The 22,149-nt window shown below is 40.8% G+C and overlaps 1 protein-coding gene across 1 annotated transcript in view; it reads right to left on the reverse strand.

The window, feature by feature from the left end:
- The window catches only part of NDE1 (nudE neurodevelopment protein 1), a 23,613-nt gene extending 5,054 nt beyond the window's left edge, over positions 1-18,559 (reverse strand). Inside the window, exons 1-7 of the mRNA XM_072418982.1 lie at positions 18,460-18,559; positions 16,159-16,287; positions 14,695-14,848; positions 5,273-5,421; positions 3,474-3,610; positions 1,062-1,241; positions 143-234 (exon numbers count right to left, since the gene is read on the reverse strand). Of these exons, the coding sequence (XP_072275083.1) occupies positions 143-234; positions 1,062-1,241; positions 3,474-3,610; positions 5,273-5,421; positions 14,695-14,848; positions 16,159-16,244 (798 nt within the window). The 5' untranslated portion in view covers positions 16,245-16,287; positions 18,460-18,559. The remainder of the gene's footprint in view (positions 1-142; positions 235-1,061; positions 1,242-3,473; positions 3,611-5,272; positions 5,422-14,694; positions 14,849-16,158; positions 16,288-18,459) is intronic.
- Between the last annotated feature and the right edge of the window lie 3,590 nt (positions 18,560-22,149).

Consider the following 22,149-nt stretch of genomic DNA (forward strand, 5'->3'; position numbering starts at 1 on the left):
CGGGGACACAGGTAAGTAAAAAAATATGCCCCTGTACCTCTGCATTCGGACCATAAGACGCACCCTGATTTTCCCCCCACTTTAGGAGGAAAAAAAGTGCGTCTTATGGTCCGAAAAATACAGTAAGTATAACAAAACTTACCCCAACTTTTCTAAGAAGATCCCCTACTATGTTCAGTGCAGATATCCTTGCGGATGGAGTCAATGGTGTACCACTGTATCCATCATCCAAACCTGGAATATATTGAGAAAAAAATTAGAAGGTTATGGGAAAGAAAAGAACACAACATCAAACGTGATTCAATTAGAAAAAGACTGTCTTACTGGAGGTATAGATTTATGGATTTAGATAGATTTATGGCTCACATACAATGAGCTTAAAAATAGTGAATGGTCATCACTGGTGGCTGTGCTACATAGGAGTATGCCCATCATAACCTGCATTTTACTGCCCATTTGTTTACCAGCGTTGAGCCTGGTCAAAAGCAGAGGATTCGATGATTAGAGAAGAGAAGGCACTGCACTTGTTTCATAGTGTAACACACATTACTAAAGCTCATTGAGATGATATATATATACACAGACACACACACAGCTTTTTAAATGGAGCAAGCATAAAAGTAACATAATAAAGAACATGTATAAGGATTGTTAAAATAAAATGCCTTTTTTTATTTACAATAAACAGACATACAGTATCTAGGTAGCAGCTATAGCCAAGACTATTTTCGTAAAACTAAACCCCTAGAAATTGATGCTTTCAGTAGGCCTTAAATTCTTACCACAATTAGAATAAGTGCCTTCCAGCACTAAGCCTCATTTTTTTCAATAAAAGGTGCTTTTAGGAAGAGAAAATCTTGAAAAAAGACAGCATGGAATATTTTGTTTGGCAAACATGTATTAAAAATTCAAATAACACAATACATATGTACAATAATGAGGATTGCTTATGCAAGTGGTCCATCCATACTGGGATGTTCGAGATGAACAGACCAGAGTATGAAACACACACTTGAAGACAAAAATAGAAGTCACTTCATGAAGCAATTCTGTCTGCTTACTTGCTCTATATTGCACTGGCGAGCTTTGTCCGGGGTATGATCCTTTCTGCCCCACAGGTGTTGATGGTATAGATATGGATGCCTGTACAGCTGTGTCTGTGCATTCAGTTCCTGAGCTTCTATTTACAGGAGATTTCAGAGTTTCTTGCTTCTGCTGCACTGCTAGCTCTTGCCTCAGGTCTACATTTTTTTAAATATATTGTAAATGTAATAGAACAGAAAGTACAACACAAAATATTGTCAAACATTCATTCAGCATTTTTATGCTGTTGGATTACATTCAGCCAAGAAAGCATGAAGTGAGGTAAAAAGGTAAAAGTTACCCTTAAGCCCCTGTACCTAATCATTTGAAGAGGATATATTGACATACAATATATAAGGGAATTAATATGAAGCGTTCCTTCCTTGTTGGGTGCCTAAATATTTTCTTGAGAAATGGAGTTAGGCATTTGATAGGATGTCTTTTCTCCACCTTGTCCATTATGCTCTGCACTATGCTGAAGTTTAACTGCCTGTGTTGTGTTGGAAAAAAATCACTTTAGAATCCCCAGAGTTTCATTCATTTGGAAATGTAAGAAATGGCAGCAGAACATTGAATTGGCAGTCTCCAGCACTATCCAGGTAAATTGTAATCGTGAAGACTGGAACAGATAGCAGCACTACATGAAGTACTGGTCCCCACTGAATTCTTTGAGAATCACCTCTAGATGAGCCAACCAGCTCAAATTATTCTAGCAGAAAACAATGGGACACGCTCTACCTGGATAATAATATTTACTAAACTTGTTACCACCTGCAGATAGGTCTCTATTTCTCTAGTCTGCCTGGCAGTTTTGCATCCTTGCTACTGCTCAGAGCTGCTCTCAGGCTCTGTGGCTCTCCTTAAAATTCCAGCAAACCCTTGAAGTTTTAATTTTCACATGTTAACTCTGCTGTCCTGGGTGCCGATGCATCCAACCCTCTTTCCTCCAAGGTATCCCATTTCAGAAAGAAATGTTAGAAATATTAGAGAACTGAAGAAATCCTAATTTTGTACAAAGTGAGCCAAACTCTGTATAGTTATTTGGGATTGCTTACCTCTAAAGCCTAAATAAGAGGAGCACCCCGGGGGATCAGTTGGTGGTTCCTTTCCAGATCAACATAAAAACTTTAATGAAGCCAGTTGTGCTTCAACACAGCTTATACATATTTATTCAATATCTTCCCACAATGGAGGAATATGAATTTCTAATCAAGACACCCTATAAACTTGGTGACAGAGTACAATACAGATTAGGGCGGACCATAGAAAGTTTCTGTTGCATCCTGGAAATATCCATTTGTTTCACTGTTCAGTTGTGCTAGTAGAAGTGGTCACAAACAGCTACACAATTCTAATTTTTATGAACTCATGTAGCTGTTCCAACCAGCATCAAAAATCATAAAAATAGTAACATAGTCAGGTTGAAAAAAAAGACATGAGTCCATCAAGTTCAACCACTAGGGAAATAAACATATCCCTGATATAAAACCCTGGTCCAATTTGCTTCAACAGGTGAAAAAATACCTTCTTGATGAGACAATCGGAGTGAAGAATCCCTTCCTTATCCAGAGGTTAAACTTCTTTTCCTCCAGACACAAAGAGCGCCCTCTTGTTCTTTGTAATGATCTTAAAGTGAATAATGGGGAAGAGAGTTCTCTATATGGACCATTTATATATTTATATAGGGTGAATATACCTCTCCTTAAATGTCTCTTTTCAGGAGAGAATAGATTCAGTTCAGCTAATCTCTCTTTTTCATGATCTCCAAATACTCCTGAAAAACCCACAGCAAGAAACGAGACATGATTTCGTTTGATTAGTTCTTTCTTTCCTTACCTAAATGTTTTGCTGGTAATTGTAAATTGTTAAATGTTATATAGTGAAAAGCCCCTATGTCCCATGAATTACTAATGGATAGGGCAACTTACATCTACTAACTACATTTTGTTACAATATATTTATTCTGCCCAAAAAAAACAAACTCTCTTTGTTCTTTTTACTTTTCTTGTGTCTTAAAAAAATAAAAGGCATATGGAGGACAATGACTACTCATCACTGGCAGTAGTCTGCCCCTAGCCAATTTATCCCGCATACCTTTACAAATGCCATGTTCTGTACTGTATCTCTTTGTGGAGACAACCATCTTGGTAGAAGCAGACTCCCTTCCTTATGACAAACTCAATAGTGAGATCATTAAACTATATGAGACCAGAAGTCAGAAGCTGGGAAAGTTAGAAGATTGCATACTGCTGTTACATATCCAGGAGGCTCAACGCAGAAGTGACTTCTTCTCCCCCCAGGAAGAATTCAAGACAAAATAAGCACACATTTTTTATAGCATAGCAAACATTTACCTTACTTAGGTCCAACAAGAACCATGTTATCCTTACCTCTCGTTTCATCTTTTAACCTCTGAATGCATTCAAGATGATTTTCCTTCTCATCTAATTCACTTTCTAGGAATGCATTTCTCTCAATTGCTTGATTCAAACGTAGTTCAAAATCCTCAAGGGATATGATGGTGGCTCTGTTTAAGCAAACACTGGGTCAGTCAACACAAATTAGGAGCTATTACAGGGCATCAAATCAAAAATATAATATATATTGCAGCTTCTCACACTTTACATGTGTTGGCTGCAACATTTTTTCCCCTTTATTTGCACCTGATGATACTGCAAGTTACTTTCTGACCAGGTTAAAAATGCTTACTTACTGTACTGTAAGGATTAGCAGCAGTCACCCTCAGCTGCTTTCCCAATATGGAGTAGCAGGGGGAGGTGTTCTGTAGTTTGCACAAGAACATTGAAATTTCATTTATGTAACATCACATGTAAGAAATGGTAAGTTTTAATATCTGACTTTTTTGTTCTCAATTTCAATAACACTTTTATGGCAAAGCAGCCCATAGTAAAGGGAAAGATCAAAATACTGGCTTCATTGTTAACTTTAAATATATTTTACATTGCCAGAGAAAAAAAAAAAAAAAAATCGGAGGAAGAGGATTCTGCCAGAGGATGGGCCTAGACGGGCAGGACGCTGATTGGTCCAGGTAAGTGTTTTTTTTTTGTTTTTTTTTTTAATGTTTTTAGCTACACTCAAGGTTACTGCTTTCAGCAGGTTTTTTTTTACCCCAAGCCACACTCGGGATTACTGCTCAGGGGGTTAAAATGCACCCGTGCTCAAAGTATGGACATTCATTTCAGAGTAATGTAGGGTTGTGAGAGTTGCTTCACCCAATTTTTGTTTTTAAATACTTAAATATGTTGCCAACCCCTGTTCAATGTATAAAAATCAGATATGTAAAGAAAACCGAGGGTTTTGTTTTGGCAAAAAAGTTTAAACACTTTTAATATAATTAAAAAAAAAAAAAAAAAATCACACATATTACACAAATACATTCCTAAATAGGCCACTAGTTGGCCCTATACAAAGAACTCCTAGTTACAAATAGATTATTGCAGGGGCTAGTAAGGTATACAGGTAGATAGGTCAGTAGATATCAGTTTTTTGTTCCCAGAGTAGGGGGTGCAGCAATAGTTTTTTAGAGAACCTAACGCATTTCGCCCAATGGCTGGGCTTCCTCAGGGGGTATGATAAGGTTTCCATAGGACTGTATGTAACTAAATGAGATCATAGTAATTAGCATAAGTAATGTGATTGTTATGTCTAACACAAAATATGCTTTTACATTATACAGTTGGTTACTATAACAAGGATGTAAGGATTTTGGGAAATACTAGCCCCTGCACTAATCTATTTATAACTAGGAGTTCTTTGTATAGCGCCAACTAGTGGTCCAATAAAATTTCATTATCTAATGAGTGTGGTTTTCAACTTTTAATAAAAGTGTTTGAACTTTTTTGCCAAAAAAAAACTCTGAATGTCCATATAAAAAATCAGATATGTAAAGAAGACAATTATTAACAAATAGTAAAAAGAAGCTTTAAAAACAAACCACACATGATCTTTTTAGATGCTTATAATCTTAATTATTTCATTCTTAAAAGAGTTTCTTTGCAGACCTCACATGCAAGATTAAACCAATGTCAGGCAGTTAAAGATAGCTTTGCCCACATGTTATCTGTGACAGGTTTACTTTAAACAAGGTTCTGTCTAAATCTATAAATGGCTTACTGAAAAAACATGAAGGATGATATAAATGTCCTAAACACAGAAAAAACTCACAAACCTCTTTGCTCTTTCCAGGTCATCGTTTGACTGCTCCAGTTCCCGGATATATTTCTGTAATTGGTCTCGGACTGCTCTTGTTTGTGAAAGGTCGTTTTCAAGTGTAGAGATTTGCAGGTAGCTTTCTGAATGTTGTTTTTCATACTTCTCCTGTTTTTTTTTTTTTAAAGGCAACAAGTCAATTAATAAATTGTACAACTTTATTTGGTAGAAAATATATAAAAAGCATAAATAAATGTATTCTTTATGTGAAATAGCAAGTTTATCCCCATCACTCCAATATCTGCAGCCTTTCCATTAGTCCAAAAGGATACTTCAGCAGTAAGGAACAGGTTCGGGCTCCTCTTGTACAGGGCAAGTAAAGAATTGCACATAACTTTAGCTGCCTTTTGGTATTTTCTAAAATGCAGTTTTTACTAAAGGTAACCTCCTTCAGCATTTCTATGGCATCCAGTGGCTGCACATGGAGATTATTGCATGTAAGTTTTTTTGTTTCCGCCGCAATTTACCCAGCATCATTTTTAAAAGCCACACTGGATAGAAAAAATGTTTCAACTATAAATTGTTAATTTGCAGTCAGTTCATGTTTTACTACAAGTTAAAATATACAAAACAAAAATGGTTGGTGAGCTGGTATAGTGATAGTGATGGCTTGAAGCTTAGTCTATAGGAGTTTAAAAAAAAAAGTTTGTGTGAACTCTCATACTACTTTTGAATGAGTTTATACGAATTTGTACAAGTGTTTCAAAGCAAAGCTAAAAAGCCTATAAAAGACCATATTGCTTTTACCAGTGCATCTATGAGTTTCCAGGCTAATATTATTATTAATAAACAGGATTTATATAGCACCAACATATTATACAGCGCTGTACATTAAATAGGGGTTACAAATGACAGACTAATACAGGAGGAGAACCCTGCCCTGAAGAGCTTACAATCTAGTAGGTGAGGGAATTTCACACACAATAGGATGGGAGATTTGTAGTGTGGGAAGTAGTGATGGTTTCAAAACACAGAAGGAGATGGGTAGGCAAGTTTAAAAAAAAATGGGTTTTGAGTGCTCTTTTAAATGAGCAGAAAGTAGGAGGAAGCCGAAAAGGACGAGGAAGACCATTCCAGAGAGTCGGGGCAGCTCTAGAGAAGTCTTGTATCCGTGCGTGTGATGAGGTTATTTGAGGAAGTCATTAGTAGGTCATTGGAGGAGCAGAGAGAGCGGCACGGGGAGTATTCTTTAACCAGGTCAGAAATGTAAGTGGGACAAGAACAGTGGGGGGATTTGAAAGCAAAGCACAAGAACTTGAATTTGATTCTAAGGTGAAATGGAACCCAATGTAGAGATCTGCAAAGAGAAGCAGCGGAAGAGGAGCGGAGGGAAGGATGGATGAGTCTGGCTGCAGCATTCATAATAGATTGTAGAGGAGAGAGTGGGGTTAGTGGAATACCAGAGAGGAGGAGGTTACAGTAGTCCAAAAGAGCGATGATAAGAGCGTGTACAAGGAGTTTGGTGGTCTCAGGGGACAGGTAGGGGCGGATTTTGGAGATGTTGCGTAGGTGAAAGTGACAGGAACTGGAAATGTTCTGAATATGGGGGGTAAATGAGAGGGCCGAGTCAAAGGTGACACCAAGACAATGTGCCTGAGGGGAGGGCCGAATAACAGTGTTATAACAGTTAGATATATGTCAGGGGGGATTTGGAATTTGAGGGGGCAATGATGATGAGTTATGTTTTATCCAAATAGAGTTTCAGGAATCGGTCAGACATCCATGATGAGATGGCTGATAGGCAGCATGAGACCTTATCCAGGACTGAAGGAGACAAGTCAGGGGTGGACAGATAAATTTGGGTGTCATCAGCATACAGATGGTACTATAAGCCAAAGGAGGATATGAGACTACCCAGAGAGGTGTACAGAGAAAAGAGAACCGGTCTAAGGACTGACCCTTGGGGAACACCAACATGGAGGAGAGTGGGTGAGGAGGAATTACCATTGAAAGAAACTTGAAAGGAGCGGTCAGACAGATAGTAAGCAAACCAAGAGAGAGCAGTGTCACTGATACCAATGGAGCGCATGATTTGTATTAGAAGAGGGTGACCAACAGTGTCAAAAGCAGAGGAAAGATCAAGGAGAAGGAGCAGGGAAAAGTTGCCTTGAGACTTAGCTCCGATGAGGACATTGGTCACTTTAGTAAGGGCTGTTTTGGTGGAATGAGAAGCTCTAAAACCAGACTGGAGAGGGTCAAGGAGAGAGTTGGTGCTCAGGTAATGGGTAAGTCTTTTATAGACAAGGCGTTCAAGAAGTTTAGAGACGTATGGGAGAAGGGAGATAGGACGGTAGTTTGAGGGTATGGAGGGGTCCAGTGAGGGTTTCTTTAGGATAGGGAGAATTATGGCATGTTTGAAAGCAGAGGGGTAGATACCAGTAGAAAGGGAGAGATTGAATATTTTGGTTAGGGGAGAGGCCAGGGTGGAGGAATGGGCACAGAGTAGATCAGAGGGAATTAGGTCAAGCGGACAGCTAGTAGGTGGAGGTGATGAGAGAAGACGTCATCCACAGTAACAGGGCTGAGTGAGGCCAATGATGATATACAGGTGGAGGGGGTGGGTATGGTTGGAGTGGCTTGGTGAGCAGAGACATCATGCCTGATTTTGTCAATTTTTATCTCCGAAGTAGGTGGCAATGTCTTGGGCAGTGAAGGTTGTTGTGGCGGGAGCAGGTGTGGGGTTTAGGAGGGGGCTTTTCTTTGTAGTCTATGAAGTTAGCGCTGAGGCCAGATTTTCTCTACTTGTGCTCAGCTGCATGAACAGACTTTTGTAGCTGTTTGGTGTGGTTGTTGTGCCAGGGTTGGGGGTTCACAGGGCAGGGGTAGCGGAAGGTGGCAGGGGCAACTTTATCCAAAGCCAGGGAAAGAGAGTGGTTTAACATGGAGGCAGTTTCATCTGGGGAGGTGATTTTGGAGAGGGAGGGGGTTTGGGACGCGAGGCAGTTTGAGAAAAGGTTGTGGTTGAGGCTACGGATATCTCTCTGCCATTGACCAAGTCTGGGGTGAGTTAAAGAGGGCAAGAGTTCGATAGGTTGAAGGTGATAAGGTTGTGATCAGAAAGGGGGAATGACGAGTTGTCAAGGAGAGCGAGGTTGCAGAGTTTTAAAAATACCAGGTCTGTTCAGCTATGTGTGTGGGGCCATTTATGTTCTGAGTGAGTCCAAATGAGGAGGTACCGGAGAGCAGTTTGGCTGAGGAGGGAAGGTTGGGCTCATCCATTGCAACATTAAAATCACCAAGGATGAGGGTGGGCAGGTCATGGGAAATAATGTGTGGGAGCCAGGAGGCAAAGTTATTCACAATTTGCGATACTGAGCCAGGGGGGCGGTAGACAACAGCAACAATGAGGGGTAAGGGGCTAAAGAGACAGACAGAGTGGACTTCAAATGAAGTGAAAATGAGAGAGGACGGGGTAGGAAGGACTCTGTATGTACAGTTAGGTTTTTGTAAAGGTTACAAATATGGATCCGCAGAAGCAAAGTTTGTGAAAACAAAAACTAAAAATGATATTTCCTCACAACAACTGTGCTTTATACACTATATATACCGAATACCCAAATGCAAAAAGAGAAAAACTGCTTGCTACATGTCCTATATATAAAACGTCAGATATCACTGCCATTCGCTGATAGATTTTATCATTATTATTTCAATTTACCATAGGCTATGTTTATAAATCATTCCCCCAGTCTATTCCTCTGAAATTTGCTGCCAGATGGTCCAATCTCTACATTGGTCTCCTTTCAGTTCCTATTAAAACAATGTCTCATTCTGCCACCCAGTGGACAATCGTCAGAAGTGCACAGCTGTCAATAGGAAATTAATAGGAAATAGTTATTTTTAATATTATTTTTATTATTAAAAAGAAAAAATAAATGAAAATATTATGAGTGAATTGACAGGGGAATAATTAATGAATATAGCCTCATATGATGATTGTGAATTCAATCAAAGGTGATATAGTGCTTTCAGAGTTTAGAAAAGGGAACCTGGTTATGTCAAGCCAAACAACTTTCATTGATTTTACAGGAATCTGATTTTGAGATCTTATTATGAAATTGTGCAGAATGGGTACAAATACTCCTGATGATTTGTGCATCATGCATTTGTGATGATAGTAAGGTCCACATTTATAATCAAATCAGTTGTGTCAATTGAACACTGGTCAAACCAAAGTCAAATAGTTTATGGCTAGCATAAATTTAAGTGTATGATTTTTAGACTCTTTACTACTAATGGAATACTGGAGCCTCTCATCACACAGGGTGACAAACTTTTGCTAGAGATCTTGAAAACTACTACTGCTACTCTCACAATAAAAAGTCCACAAAAATGTTTTCAGAAGAGGGAAAATTAAGAATGTACAAGAAGTTTATCAAAAGTACTTGAAGTGTATATAATTCATTTCTATAAAGCAACAATCTACCTTATAAAAGGGTCCACCTGGTATTGGTATTTAAAGTAAACCTGTACGTCAAATAATAAAAAAATAAAAATAAGTGTGGTGGTCTAAAGGAGTTCACAATGTTTAAGTCACTATGACTTTTTTCTAGCCTCATATGTAACGGACAAGCCATTAACATCAAAGACATCCCACTCACTTATACTTGTAAATACTAGATTGCATCGATGATGTGTTTGTGGAGTCCAGAAACAGGAATTGCTACTTGGCCATAGCTTGTACATACACTAATATGGAAGATTCCTCAATAGTCCGATCCATCCGGGGGGTGTCCTACATTGGGTCCCGCGTCGTCTCGCCATCCCTTCCGAAGCCGGCACCACCATCTTCGTCTTTTCTTCTGGGTTCTTCATCCTACATCACCCGACCCAGACACGACATCTGGCGACATAGGATGAAAAAAAAAAATGAACCTGCCGATCTCACTGCGCATGCGTGAGGTCACATTTTTTTCTTTGCATGAAAATGCTCTTTCTCATGCCCAAGATGCTCAGGTATGCACAGTAGGAGCACCCAACAACTTCCCAGGATGCGTGACGTAGGTATCCTGGGAGGCTTTGCGCTCCCATTCATTCTCGATCGCCTAGGCCAGAGGTCAGCAAACTCCGGCCTTTAGGCCAGATACGGCCTAGCCCGTAGTTTGTTTCAGCCTAACGGCCCCTGGCCGATCCGGCCTAGTGCCAGCCGCGGGTTGCTGGCCGGGATTAGGCCGGAACAAACTACCGGAGCCGCATGCGGCTCTTGAGCCTCCTCTTGCTGTGGCTCCCTAAAGAGAATTCCCTCTCCTCCGCAATGCATATGGAGGAGAGGGAATGTTCCCTATTTACCCCGGCAGCAAAAGTGTTAACGCTGGCCGGGGTAAATAGGGAACATTGCCTCTCCTCCGCAATGCATATGGAGGAGAGGGAATGTTCCCTATTTACCCCGGCAGCAAAAGTGGAACATACCCTCTCCTCCATATGCATTGCGGAGGAGAGGCAATTACATTCAGGGGGCGTTCCTGGTGGGGGGCTGAACCATTAGGGCGGGACTCGAGAGAGAGTTCGGCCTAGTGTGCTCCTGCCTACCCCTGATATGGCCTAGTGGCCAAAAAAGTTTGATGACCCCTGGCCTAGGCGATTGAGAATTAGGGGGCCTTTTTTTTTGCAATACCCATTGTTTTTTCCAAAAAAAGGGTGTTGCAAAAAAAAAAAAAAATACTGAATTTTTACCCTACATAAAAGGGTTATCTACCCTTTTATGTAAAGTGAAATTTCTGAGTTTAAGTAAGCTTTAAAAAACCTGGTTCAAGCAGTGGGCCTGATTTATTAAAGTTCTCCGAGGCTGGAGAAGATACACTCATCAGCCAAGCTTGGTAATCTAGCAGACCTGGAATGGATTTCTATTGTCATTTGTTAGCAAATGTTTTCAGACCTGGACTAGATCCATTCCAGGTTCGCTGGATCACCCAGCTTCACGGATGAAAGCGCATCTTCTTCAGCCTAGGAGAACTTCAATAAATCAGGTTCATGGAGGGATGAATTTTGGTTTATGCAGATAACTTCAGCGCTTGGGAAGCTTCTAACAGAGGAGACATTTAATGGAAGCTTATGCTGCATACATTTCTTTAAGTTCATTTCAGGCTGTATAATTACTTTGTGAATATGTTGCAAAATACAAGGCCATAGTAAATACATTACCAGTCAAGTTTGCTGTCTGAATAAGATATCCATATAAACCTCGAAATGAAATTCCTTAGTAAAGCAATTATGTGGGAATGCAGCAATATCCCATTACAAAAGGTTATTGTTTACTGGACATTGGTACCAGCTGGCACTTCAGGATAGCATGGCATTTCCACTATCTCATTATAATCTTTGTTACAAAGACATTACCATCATGAGCCAGTTAAGCCTACCACAAAGACATGAATTTCAAATTATTAATCACAATACTCACTGCATTAGGAGTAATGTAGGATTTTTTATTTCCTTTATAGGTATCATTTCACTCAGCTATTAGACATTTGTGTGATTGTTCGTTTTCAGCATATCACTTTAAAGTTTCAACTAAAACAGCAAAAGGATGAATAAAATCCGTTAAAAACGGCTACTCGGGTAACCTGCAGTCAGTGAAGTATTAGTGGCTCACAATCCAGCCCCAATTCTCTGGAGTTGTCAAGGATCTGTGGAGTTTGTGCACAATAACTGCTTCTAATTCCGACTCCACAACTATGAACGTACCAGCAAAATCAAAACTCAGCTACAAATCCAAAACAGACTGTCCTTTGATTATGAGATTATGAATTACTGCACAGCCACCGATTCTGTAAAGCTGCTAGGGGCAGGCCTTATTATATTTATTTTCAGAAGCAGAATGTAATGGAAGCTCAGACACTTCTCCCTCATGAGTCACATTAAAAGGACACAGAAGTATAAATGTTGACTAGTTATAGCAGGAGACAGGTTTACACACTCACAGTGGCCCGTCTTCACTACTTTAAAACCAAATTCACAGGGAAAGGGTTGGAAGTATCAAAGGGTTTAAGAAAAGAAATGAGTGAAGAGATCAAATTCCTCTTTAGAGATGATATAATCTAACTGCTGATGGGTTAAAAAGAAAAAAAAATTTCAATGGTATGTCTGCAAAAAACACCAGCTGTCTGACTATGCCACTACAAGAGTTGGTTCATTCTAGATGTGGAACATTATTAGGACAGCCTAAATCCTTGACCATCCTTGATCATAACCTTGGCCATTCTGCCATCGCCGATCTGAGCCTGCAATGGGAGAGTGGGTGGGTTGTGTGCAGGGACACAGCCCTTCCACTCCCAAGCCTGGGAACTGCTAAGGGTACATGATCCGCGGCTCTGGCTGGTGCGCCCCCCCCAACCAGGGTCCTTCTCCTGACCCCACTCGGGGATGCACCCATAAGAGCCAAGGACCCCCCAAAATCTTCTCGCGGACCAGTTGTCGACCGCTGGTCTAAATTAGACAAATTCTCAGGACAACCCAGGCAGTCTACGATTAAACTTAAGGTAGCAGTGAGCACTTCAGATGTACCGTAAAGAACTGCATCAGCAGGAGGAACTGCTTACATTTACAAAAGTGGACCTAAACTCAGAAATTCCACTGAGATCGGCAAGTTTTTCTCCAACCTACATCACCTGATCTCGTGCTTGGGTAGGGGGATGATGGAAGAACCCGGAGGAAAAGGCAAAGATGGCGACGCCTGGAGCGCCAGCACAAAGACAGATGCCAGGAGGATGTGGGACCCGATGGAAGACACCTCTGGACCGATCGTCTGCGCTGCAGAATTGATGGTAAGTGTATTTTTTATTGTTTTGGGCATTTTTCAGTTTACTTTCTGTTTAGGTTAGAGATACAGCCAGAATCCAAAAAGTAGCAGCATCAAACATATCAGGCTGAGCCCTTTAATAGGCTGCTGCACAAAGCTGACCAAAATTCACATCGCAAAGATAGCTCTGACTGCTGCCCGATATAGGTGCGCCTTTTAGGCAACAAATCATGAACAAAGGTTTCCCACGTGCATGAAAAAGAAACAAAGGTTCATAGGCAGGGACAGCGTGACCTTCTCCAAAGGAACGGCTGACTAGAAGAAAAAAAAAAAAAAAGTTTCCCAAAGACCACTGCAGATTCCACATATTATACTCCACTGGCCATTTTACAGGAGAATAAAAACTCCCCAAGAATCTCCAGATCAGAGAGGTGGTGGGACTCTACAACCTGACTGCTGAACGAAATTTCCAGGACCTGTGGGGCAGGCGTGACACTGTCAGCAGGAGTAGATAGATCTGAATAAATCATCAGTCTGAAAGTGTCAAACGAATAAAGCAATTGAAGCATTCACAAATATTCTGTTACCCTACAATTAAGCTACACTACAAGGTGAAATGTTTCCGTAGAAGACAATCTGTGGGGCATGATATAAATCTGTTTTAAAAGTTTGAAGCAACACAAATACCCGTGTGGCAGCATGCCCCTTGTGATAGTGAGGAGGTCATAAAAATATTTAATAGTAATAAAAATAAGTAGCACTAACACATATATGAGACTTCATGGAACTATGCTTACTGAATTATAAAACAGAACATGAGTGTTTTTTTTACAAATTTTCACAGCTTCCCGGTTCTTTGACAACCAGTAACTGCCTTGTTCCATACTATACTATTTAGGTAAGGGCAGCTTTTCACAAGCAGGGTTCCATGGAACACAATAGGTTCTTCAATGGTTCTGGGAGTTTCTTGAGTTATGGATCACAGAGCTCTCATCTGATGATACCTGCAGAGTTCCAGGTTTATTGCCATTTTGAACAACACAAACACTTTACACACAATAAGTAAAGAGTTCCAATCATTGTAATGGCCCTAAATATTTTATCTTATCAGGGATTTACAGAGGCCCAAAAATATTTCAAGGGTTCCGCTGGGGTATAAAGGTTAAGAAAAGTTAAGAAAGGTTTAGGGTGATGTAGTTAACATCAGCTATAAATACCAAGGTAAAATGCCATTTTCCTGACATTATTTGAGCTAAGAAAGCAAGAAACAATAAAAAAAAAATGTTAAAAAGTTACAATGGTGAAGACGTTAAAGCTGAAAGTGTGACAAAGGCAGTATAAAGACATAAGGAACCTTTTATCCCTCCAAAGATTTGTATTTTTCTTGAGGTTTGCACAACCCCACAACACAGTACAGTTAAGAAATACAGCAGGGGTGTCCCCTCTCACCCTTGAACTTATGTGCGGTCAGTGAAGGAGCAGCAGCAACTTTATTAGTTTGATTGTGAACACTTGGAAGAAAACACCCTAATGAATTTCTGGTACTTATGCTAGCTTTATTTAATATACATTTAGGATGGTTATAATATTTATTGCATGTTTCTTTCCCCCCTTCAGCTTTAAAATAAATTGCGGTTTAATACCTTTATCGATTCAAGTTCCATGCGCAAGTGGTTATTTTCCGAAAGTAGATCCCTGTTCCTGTTTTCAGTTTGTAGAAGTTGTGCCTCCAGTTCAGCTTCATATTCACGACTTGCCTCTTGAAACTCATTAAGCTCTTCATGTGCATCCTCAGAACTAACACAGAAAGTACAGGGTCAACCTTCCAGTCTATACTTTAAACCAGCTCTCCCGTCCCTGCAGTTATGTAATAAACCAAAGGTGCCCAACCTATGGCCTGCGGGCCACATCGGGCCCGTGGAGCTGCCAGATCTGGCCCTCTCCTCATTCCCACTCTGCTTGTTGTCTTGCGGGAGATGGGGTGTGTGTGCATCTCCTATCTTTTTTTATAAGATCATGCTACCAGGAGAGGGAGCTTCTTGAGCATGCTCAGTGTGAGCCCCGGAAGACTGGGCATGTACTACCGGGCAATCAGCTGTGTCTGCTCCCAGCCCACCTTGTACTGCGAGATAATTTCAGCAACAGCATGAGAGCTGTGTCTGTGTGCATGCAGATGTCATTATCCCTATGTATAAACCTTCATATCTCCTACACCCATTGTCATAGAAATGTGAAATAACACAGGGAACCCTGGGAGCTGCTACTAAACTAAATTTCAGCCTCCCGAACATAAAAGGTTGCCAGATACAGGGTCACAAGCATAAAATATGCTCATTTCCGACTGCCAAATCTGCGGACAGCGCACTGCGAGGGGTCTGAGCAGCTTGTGGGATGCCCGTTACACATAGCTGGCCACTTACCCCTCTCTGAACCCCAATTTCTCTGGAACAGAGGGATGTTGGTGACTGAAAATTTGAGAGGCAGTAGGAAATGCCGTTTGCCCCTCTATTCCCCATTAAAATATTATACCCATCATATCATTCTACCATGTCACACATAGCTATCCCCTTACTCTCTTTGAACCCTAATTTCTATGTAAGAAAAGGGAAACTTAAGTGCCAGTAGAGGACTCTTATGGCTAACTTCCGCTAAAATTTCATCACTACATCATCACAAGATACAAAACACAATACCTGTCAAACCGTGCTACCCTGTCACACATAGCTGGCCACTTACCTTTGGGGTAAAAACAAGGTTAGCAGCCCCCTATAACTGTTAGGACACATTGTATGATGTAGTTTCTGCTCTATGATACAGGAATGGTGAGCGGGGAGCAATATATGACCGGCCCGCACTGTATGACAGATTAAGGTTTTGTATCTTTCATTAACAGGAAAAGTGCAGAAATTCTTGATTTGTCATTTCTTCAATTGGGTGCTGTACGTTACGGTAACTAGAAACATTTCAGATGAAATTCAAACTATTCTGGCTTTAAACATACATCTTTAATGTTTGTATTATGGCCCACAAGCTTTATATCAATGTCAACAACGACCCACAGAAGAAAAAAAGTTGGGCACCACTGTTATACAACAAAGTAAACATACCACTTTTTATATTTCATGGATAGTTCTTTCCAGTATTGCACCTCTTCTTCCAAAGAATGAAAGGTCTCTTCAGTTAAACCATCCATATCAGCAATTCCATTAGCTCTTTCATACAGTTCTTCATAAGTTCTGCAAGAAGTTACATTAATTAAAAGTTATGATACATATTTTGCTTAATAACTGAAGAAATAACCCAATCCCGTATTTGCTATTTTTTTCTATGGCGAATACTGCAGCTAGCACGTTTGGATTATTTAGTAAGACTAAACAAGAGTTTAGTAAGAGTAACCAATCCATATTTGTTGGCAATCATCTAAGTTTACATTGCAACCAAGATGGATATTTCCAAATACACATACTAAAGAAACATGTTACTAATGGAAATCTGTGGTCAGATAAAACTCCTTCTGTAAATGACACAAAGTTGGTATTAAAGCAGAACTATATGTCCACAAATAATAACGGAGAGAAAGCAGGATGTGTATTGCAGAACAGACAAAGTCCTTTCTGGGAATAAAAAAAAAAAACAAAACACACAATTAACTGGCTGAACACAATTTTCCTTAAAATACCCTAAACGGCACACAAGCAGCTCAATGTACGATGCTGTGTTATGCCAAGTATTCCATCATCTGCTGGGGCTGCTAGGGATGAATGAACACATGAGAACATGTGCGGAGAGTGGCCAAAATGGCGGAAATCACTATATTAGAAGATCCTACACTTGAAAGACCTGGTGAAGATGGTGCCACAGACAGGTAGTTGAATTAAAAAAAAAATCTGCCGTCAGGCAGGTATGTATGTACAGTGGTACCTTGGTATAACTCCACTTTGGAATAAAAGCCCTGTTTGGACACAAAAAATCGTGCTTGGTATACAATTTTTGTGCTAGGCAACTTGTATGGGTAAAAAGGAGTCATAACACCGTGCAATACCCTTATTTACCTCTCTCGAGACAAAGCCACGACTGCCCACGAGCATCAGTACGCCAGTTGCTACCATTCAGTAAACGACCCGCGCTATAACTCTCTGTGAATTACAGAACATCTCCTCCTCCTCCCTTCTCAGCACCATCCTAGTAGGCACTCCACTCTTCTCAGCAAGGTAAAGGGAGGTTACATTTTCATTTATTACATCTAGCTGCTTTTGTATTTATGTATTTTAGTATTAGCCAGTGTTTAAATTATTTCATACAGCCCCATCAATGTATATTATGCCGATAACTATATGATTTGTTTTCATGGGAACGGATTAATCCCGCTGATCATGTCCCCTGTATGGACACAGCCCTGCGCTATTGTCCCCCCAGGATGTTTAACAAGCAGGTCTGAGCTTGTGATGGGAGAGTGGTTCGGGTTCTGGCATCATGACGTCACTTTGGGGGAAGTTTCCTCCCCTTTGAGCGGCTCTGGAATCTGGACCGCGCATGCACACTCGCTTCTACTACAGGCCTCTTAAAAAAATAATAATGGACTGCAGGATTTAAAATTATGTTAGTGAATTTAGAAAACATGCCAGTACAGCATCACTTGTAAAATGAAGATATCTGCTAAAAGACGAGTTCATATACATAGCATGAAGCAGTGACTTTACAAGAAGAGGGCTGCTGATATAATAAAGACGTAAAAATACATTTTTCTCTAGTCCTCTTGTATACTTACCTGAAAATTCAGACAGTGAATCCAGCTTTACAAACTATCTTCTGTGAACTGCATAAACCCCAGCAATTTTTCTAAGTTCACACTAAGGACCATAGGCTCTTGTATGGGAAGCTGAATTTACCTTCAGATGTAAGCAGTTGGCAGAAATGAAGTAAAATGTGAGTTTGTGTTGTGGTTTTTGCATTGAATGCAGCTAGAAGAGGCCACAGATTGCTTGTTTGAAATGCTTTTTATAAACTTTCCACCTGCCTAATAAAATACATAGGGAGCACCCCATAGCAATAATCAGCAATCCATAGCAATATTATAGCACCCCATACATTTGTACATAGTGACAGCTAGCAGGATGTGTGTGTATATAATAATAATATATATATATATATATATATATATATATATATATATATATATAATGCTGGATGTAGAGCCTGCCTTGCTGCCCAGTGATGAATAATATAATGTAACAATACAAGCCATGTATGTATCGGGTATGAGTACATTCGGGTCATGCGGGCACTCTCCTAGGTTGATGAGATGACGAGTCCTATCCATACTGGCCGGCTAGGGAAGAAGCTAAGGTCCTTATATGAATAATAACGGTAACAGAGCCGCCACGCGTGTCAGTGTGCGCCAATCTCACCTCGGTAACCCCGGACAACCGCCCGCCGCCACCGATCACCACCCGGTAATACAAGCTGAAGTCAAACTCAAACTTCCCCGCAATCCTATTGGCTAATTCTGGCACATGGGCGTTACTAATTTCAGCCAACCCGCTATCTAAGGAGGGAGCAGCTAAAGCTCTTTTTTTTCCCTCGTAACAACTTTATTAACCAAGCAATCTGCGTTTATGTACAACAATAAACAAGCCTGGCTAGAATGTTTGGAGAGGCAGTGTAAAAACGTAATGTGCTTTACATACTTATCTCTTCAGAGGGAAAATGCCAGATGTTTCAAGTTGTAAATAGAAGTCACTGTAGAGGTCATGAAATTTAGAAATATAATGTTGCAATGCCAAAATGCAGTTTTTGAGTATAAAGTCTTTTTTTTTTTTTTTTTTTTTTTTACATTTTTTATCCACATTAAGCCTTTCCCACCAGGGTATCCATTATAACTTCTACATTACAGTGTCCTAAAGTGCACCTAAACTCAACATTTTTACTTTAACTAAAAGGGTAGACAACACTTCTATATACAGTAAACATGTTGTGCAACACCCATTTAAAAAGAAAAAAAGGGTGCAAGACTCCCTCTTTAAGTCTCGATTGCAGTGGCGATCAAGATTTATTGGGGTCGCAGAGCTTTTCAGGATACCTACATCATGCATCCTGCCAAAAAGTGGCATCCTTTCCTTCAAGGGCTAAGAGATGCCAATGTCACGCATGGGCAGTGCCATCAGCTCTCTTTTTTTCCCACTCACAGCAGCTACATCACCCAATCTCACACCTGCACAGTGCGAGATCAGATGACGAAGAAAGAAGACACAAGGGAAGAATGAAGCGTCAGCTGATGCTTCCTCTGCGCTGGGACAAAGAGGAATCCCAGGACAACTTGAGACCGGATTGCAAGAAACACCAGCGTCATCGAGAGACCTGCACGAATAAAAGTAAGTGTGATTTTTTTTAGTTTAGTTCCACTTTAATACCTTGAAATGAAACTCTTTATTAGAAGACATGCACATTTGCAGGTGCACATTTGCAGCTCAGCTTTGATGCCAGAAACCCAGAACAATCAGGCAGGTTACATAGCTACATAGTAAATCAGGTTGAAATAAGACATACCGTATTTTTCGGACCATAAGACGCACTTTTTTTCCCCCTAAAGTGGGGGGAAAATCAGGGTGCGTCTTATGGTCCGAATGCATAAAATTGCCTGTCCCTTTCTGCAGCAATGACCTGCCTGATCAGACATTTGTAAAAGTGTAACTTTAGTTCTGCTTTAACCTTCCCTGCAAGTTGTTAAGCCATGGGGACATGCCTTATTGTAGGTAGACATTTCAACCTTTTTTTTGTATAAAAATGGTGCTCACATTACGCTGTTACTGATAATGGATACCCAAAGAAGGAACAGAGGCATATCCAGGGTGCAAAGAACAGCAGCACCACCCCTTCACTTTCTACAAATGGACAAATACCTGAATCATTCTAAAATATTATGTAATTGTGAGCACCACATGACCCATTAAATGTGTATAAACTCCCCAGTTTCCTCTACTGTGTGCCCCAAATTTTGTAAGCCCCCCCCGTAATGTGTCCCTTACTGTCTAGAGGCATGATACTATTCCCAGTTCTGCAACAGTACATTGTAGTGAGTAGTCTCTCCCTCTTTTGAGCATCCAAACAGTATGTCCCCTTGGGGGCAGCTAATAGGGATACATTTAAGAAGGACCCCACCTCCTGGGAGAAAGGACCAGGGACTAGAGAACCAGGTAGCAGAGGGGGCTTTTGGTGGTGCTTGGGGATTACCATTTGCCTGGAGATGAGTTTTAAAAAAGGTCCAAGTCTTCTTACCTTAGCCCTGGAGAAGAGGGCAGCAGAAGACAGAGGAGACAATGCAAGCCTTGATGCCAGAACTAGGGAAGGGCATCAGGGCTGGATTTCCCACAAGGCCACCTAAGCCATGGCCTAGGGTACCATTGCCACTAGGGGCAGCATTTTTACTCCTATCTCAAAATCTCAAACTATTATCATGGTCACTCCCCCATATTCTCCTATCAGGCACCAGCTAGCTCTCCTAAGGGAAAAAAGTACAAATCCAGCCCTGTAGGGGCTGTACCATTATGTACAAGTCTACTGTAAGTGCACACACTCGTGCCCACACTCGTACTCAGATTTTATTTCTATTTTCATTCTGTGTTCACATTGTTGTGATGTGTTAACATGTGTTGCAATTTATTTCAAATGGGCTACATATTGTACCAAAACGGGTGTATGCACCATGTTTAGTAATGCAGCGTAAATTTGTATCTACCTTTTACTTTTCTTCTGGGTTTGAGAGCTTTGGCTGTCTTAATTAGTTATGGGAGCATGTGCATGTGAATTTGATTACTGAGCTGCACATGTATGTACATAGCAAAGGGGGTTATTTTAATGTACTAGGCCAGAAGAAACAAGGTGTCCAAGGAAAGTTTTTTTACAACCATGACTGCAAGCGAGCAGCCTCAGTCTTCCGCTCATTCGCGGTGTAGTCTCCGTAAATGCTTTGCATTGAAATGCCCCATGAAATTTGACCACTTGAACGTGCTGTCGGTGTCCTTGCACTCTAAACACAGAGCTTTGTTGCCATGTTGGAGGAAGAATAATTTGTCAGTCCATTCGGGGGTTGAAGACACGACGTTCGAGGTGATCTCAACCTCCCAGAGACTGGTAGCTGCGTGTTGCTTCTGCTCTTTAGGCATAGTAATTGGGGTTACTCTGCAGGAATTCGCTGATATCGCGGGAACTTGCAATTCAAATAGGCCGGATCCAATGATAAATAACTAGGGAACCTTAGGCCGGACTGGAATACTAGCTAGGCCATATCTGGCCTAAAGGCCGGAGTTTGCCTACCTCTGCTCCAAAACTTAACTAGCCTCAACTTACTCCATCTTCAAAACCAATATCTTCACCCAGTGCTTTTCTGGATTTGGGTCTTCAGAGAACTTAATTGGCTGGTCCAGGATGAAATAACCCAGCAGTCAGCTATGCCTGGATCATACTCATGCAGCTTGGTATATATTTAGCAAAACATGGCTAATAGACAGAAGGGACACCCATGCAATAAATTACATGCCTGTGTACAGATTTTTCTTAGATTACTTCTACTTTAAATCACTAAGGCTTAGTCTACACAGACATTTTATCTATAATGCTCAAAAACCTGACTCAAGGAAACACCCTGGTGTAGATTAGCCCATTGGAAGGCATGGGAATTTCAGATATGGACTTGGAAAAGCTCAGGTTAAACAGGGAAACAGTCTATATTGACTAAGCCTTAGAGCAAGGGTGCCCAACCTATGGCCCGCGGAGCTGACAAATCTGCTCCTCTCCGCTTGTTGTCTTGCGGGGGGATGGGGCACATGCATCTCTTGTTTTTCTCTATCAGATTGTGCTACCAGGAGAGGAAGCTTCCTGAGCATGCTCAGTGTGAGCTCCCTGCAAGTAGGTGTGTACTATAGACCTGGCAATCAGCTGTGTCTGCTCCCCGCCCACCTTGTACTGTGAGATAATCCCAGCAGCAGCATGAGAGCTGTGTCTGTGTCCATGCAGCTGTCTTTACCCCCATGTATAAACCTTTATATCTCCTTTACCAATTGTCAAAGAAATGTGAAATTTTCAGAGTGCATAGGGGACCA

The sequence above is a fragment of the Pyxicephalus adspersus genome, chromosome 7, assembly GCF_032062135.1.
Source record: "Pyxicephalus adspersus chromosome 7, UCB_Pads_2.0, whole genome shotgun sequence".
Taxonomy (NCBI): domain Eukaryota; kingdom Metazoa; phylum Chordata; class Amphibia; order Anura; family Pyxicephalidae; genus Pyxicephalus; species Pyxicephalus adspersus.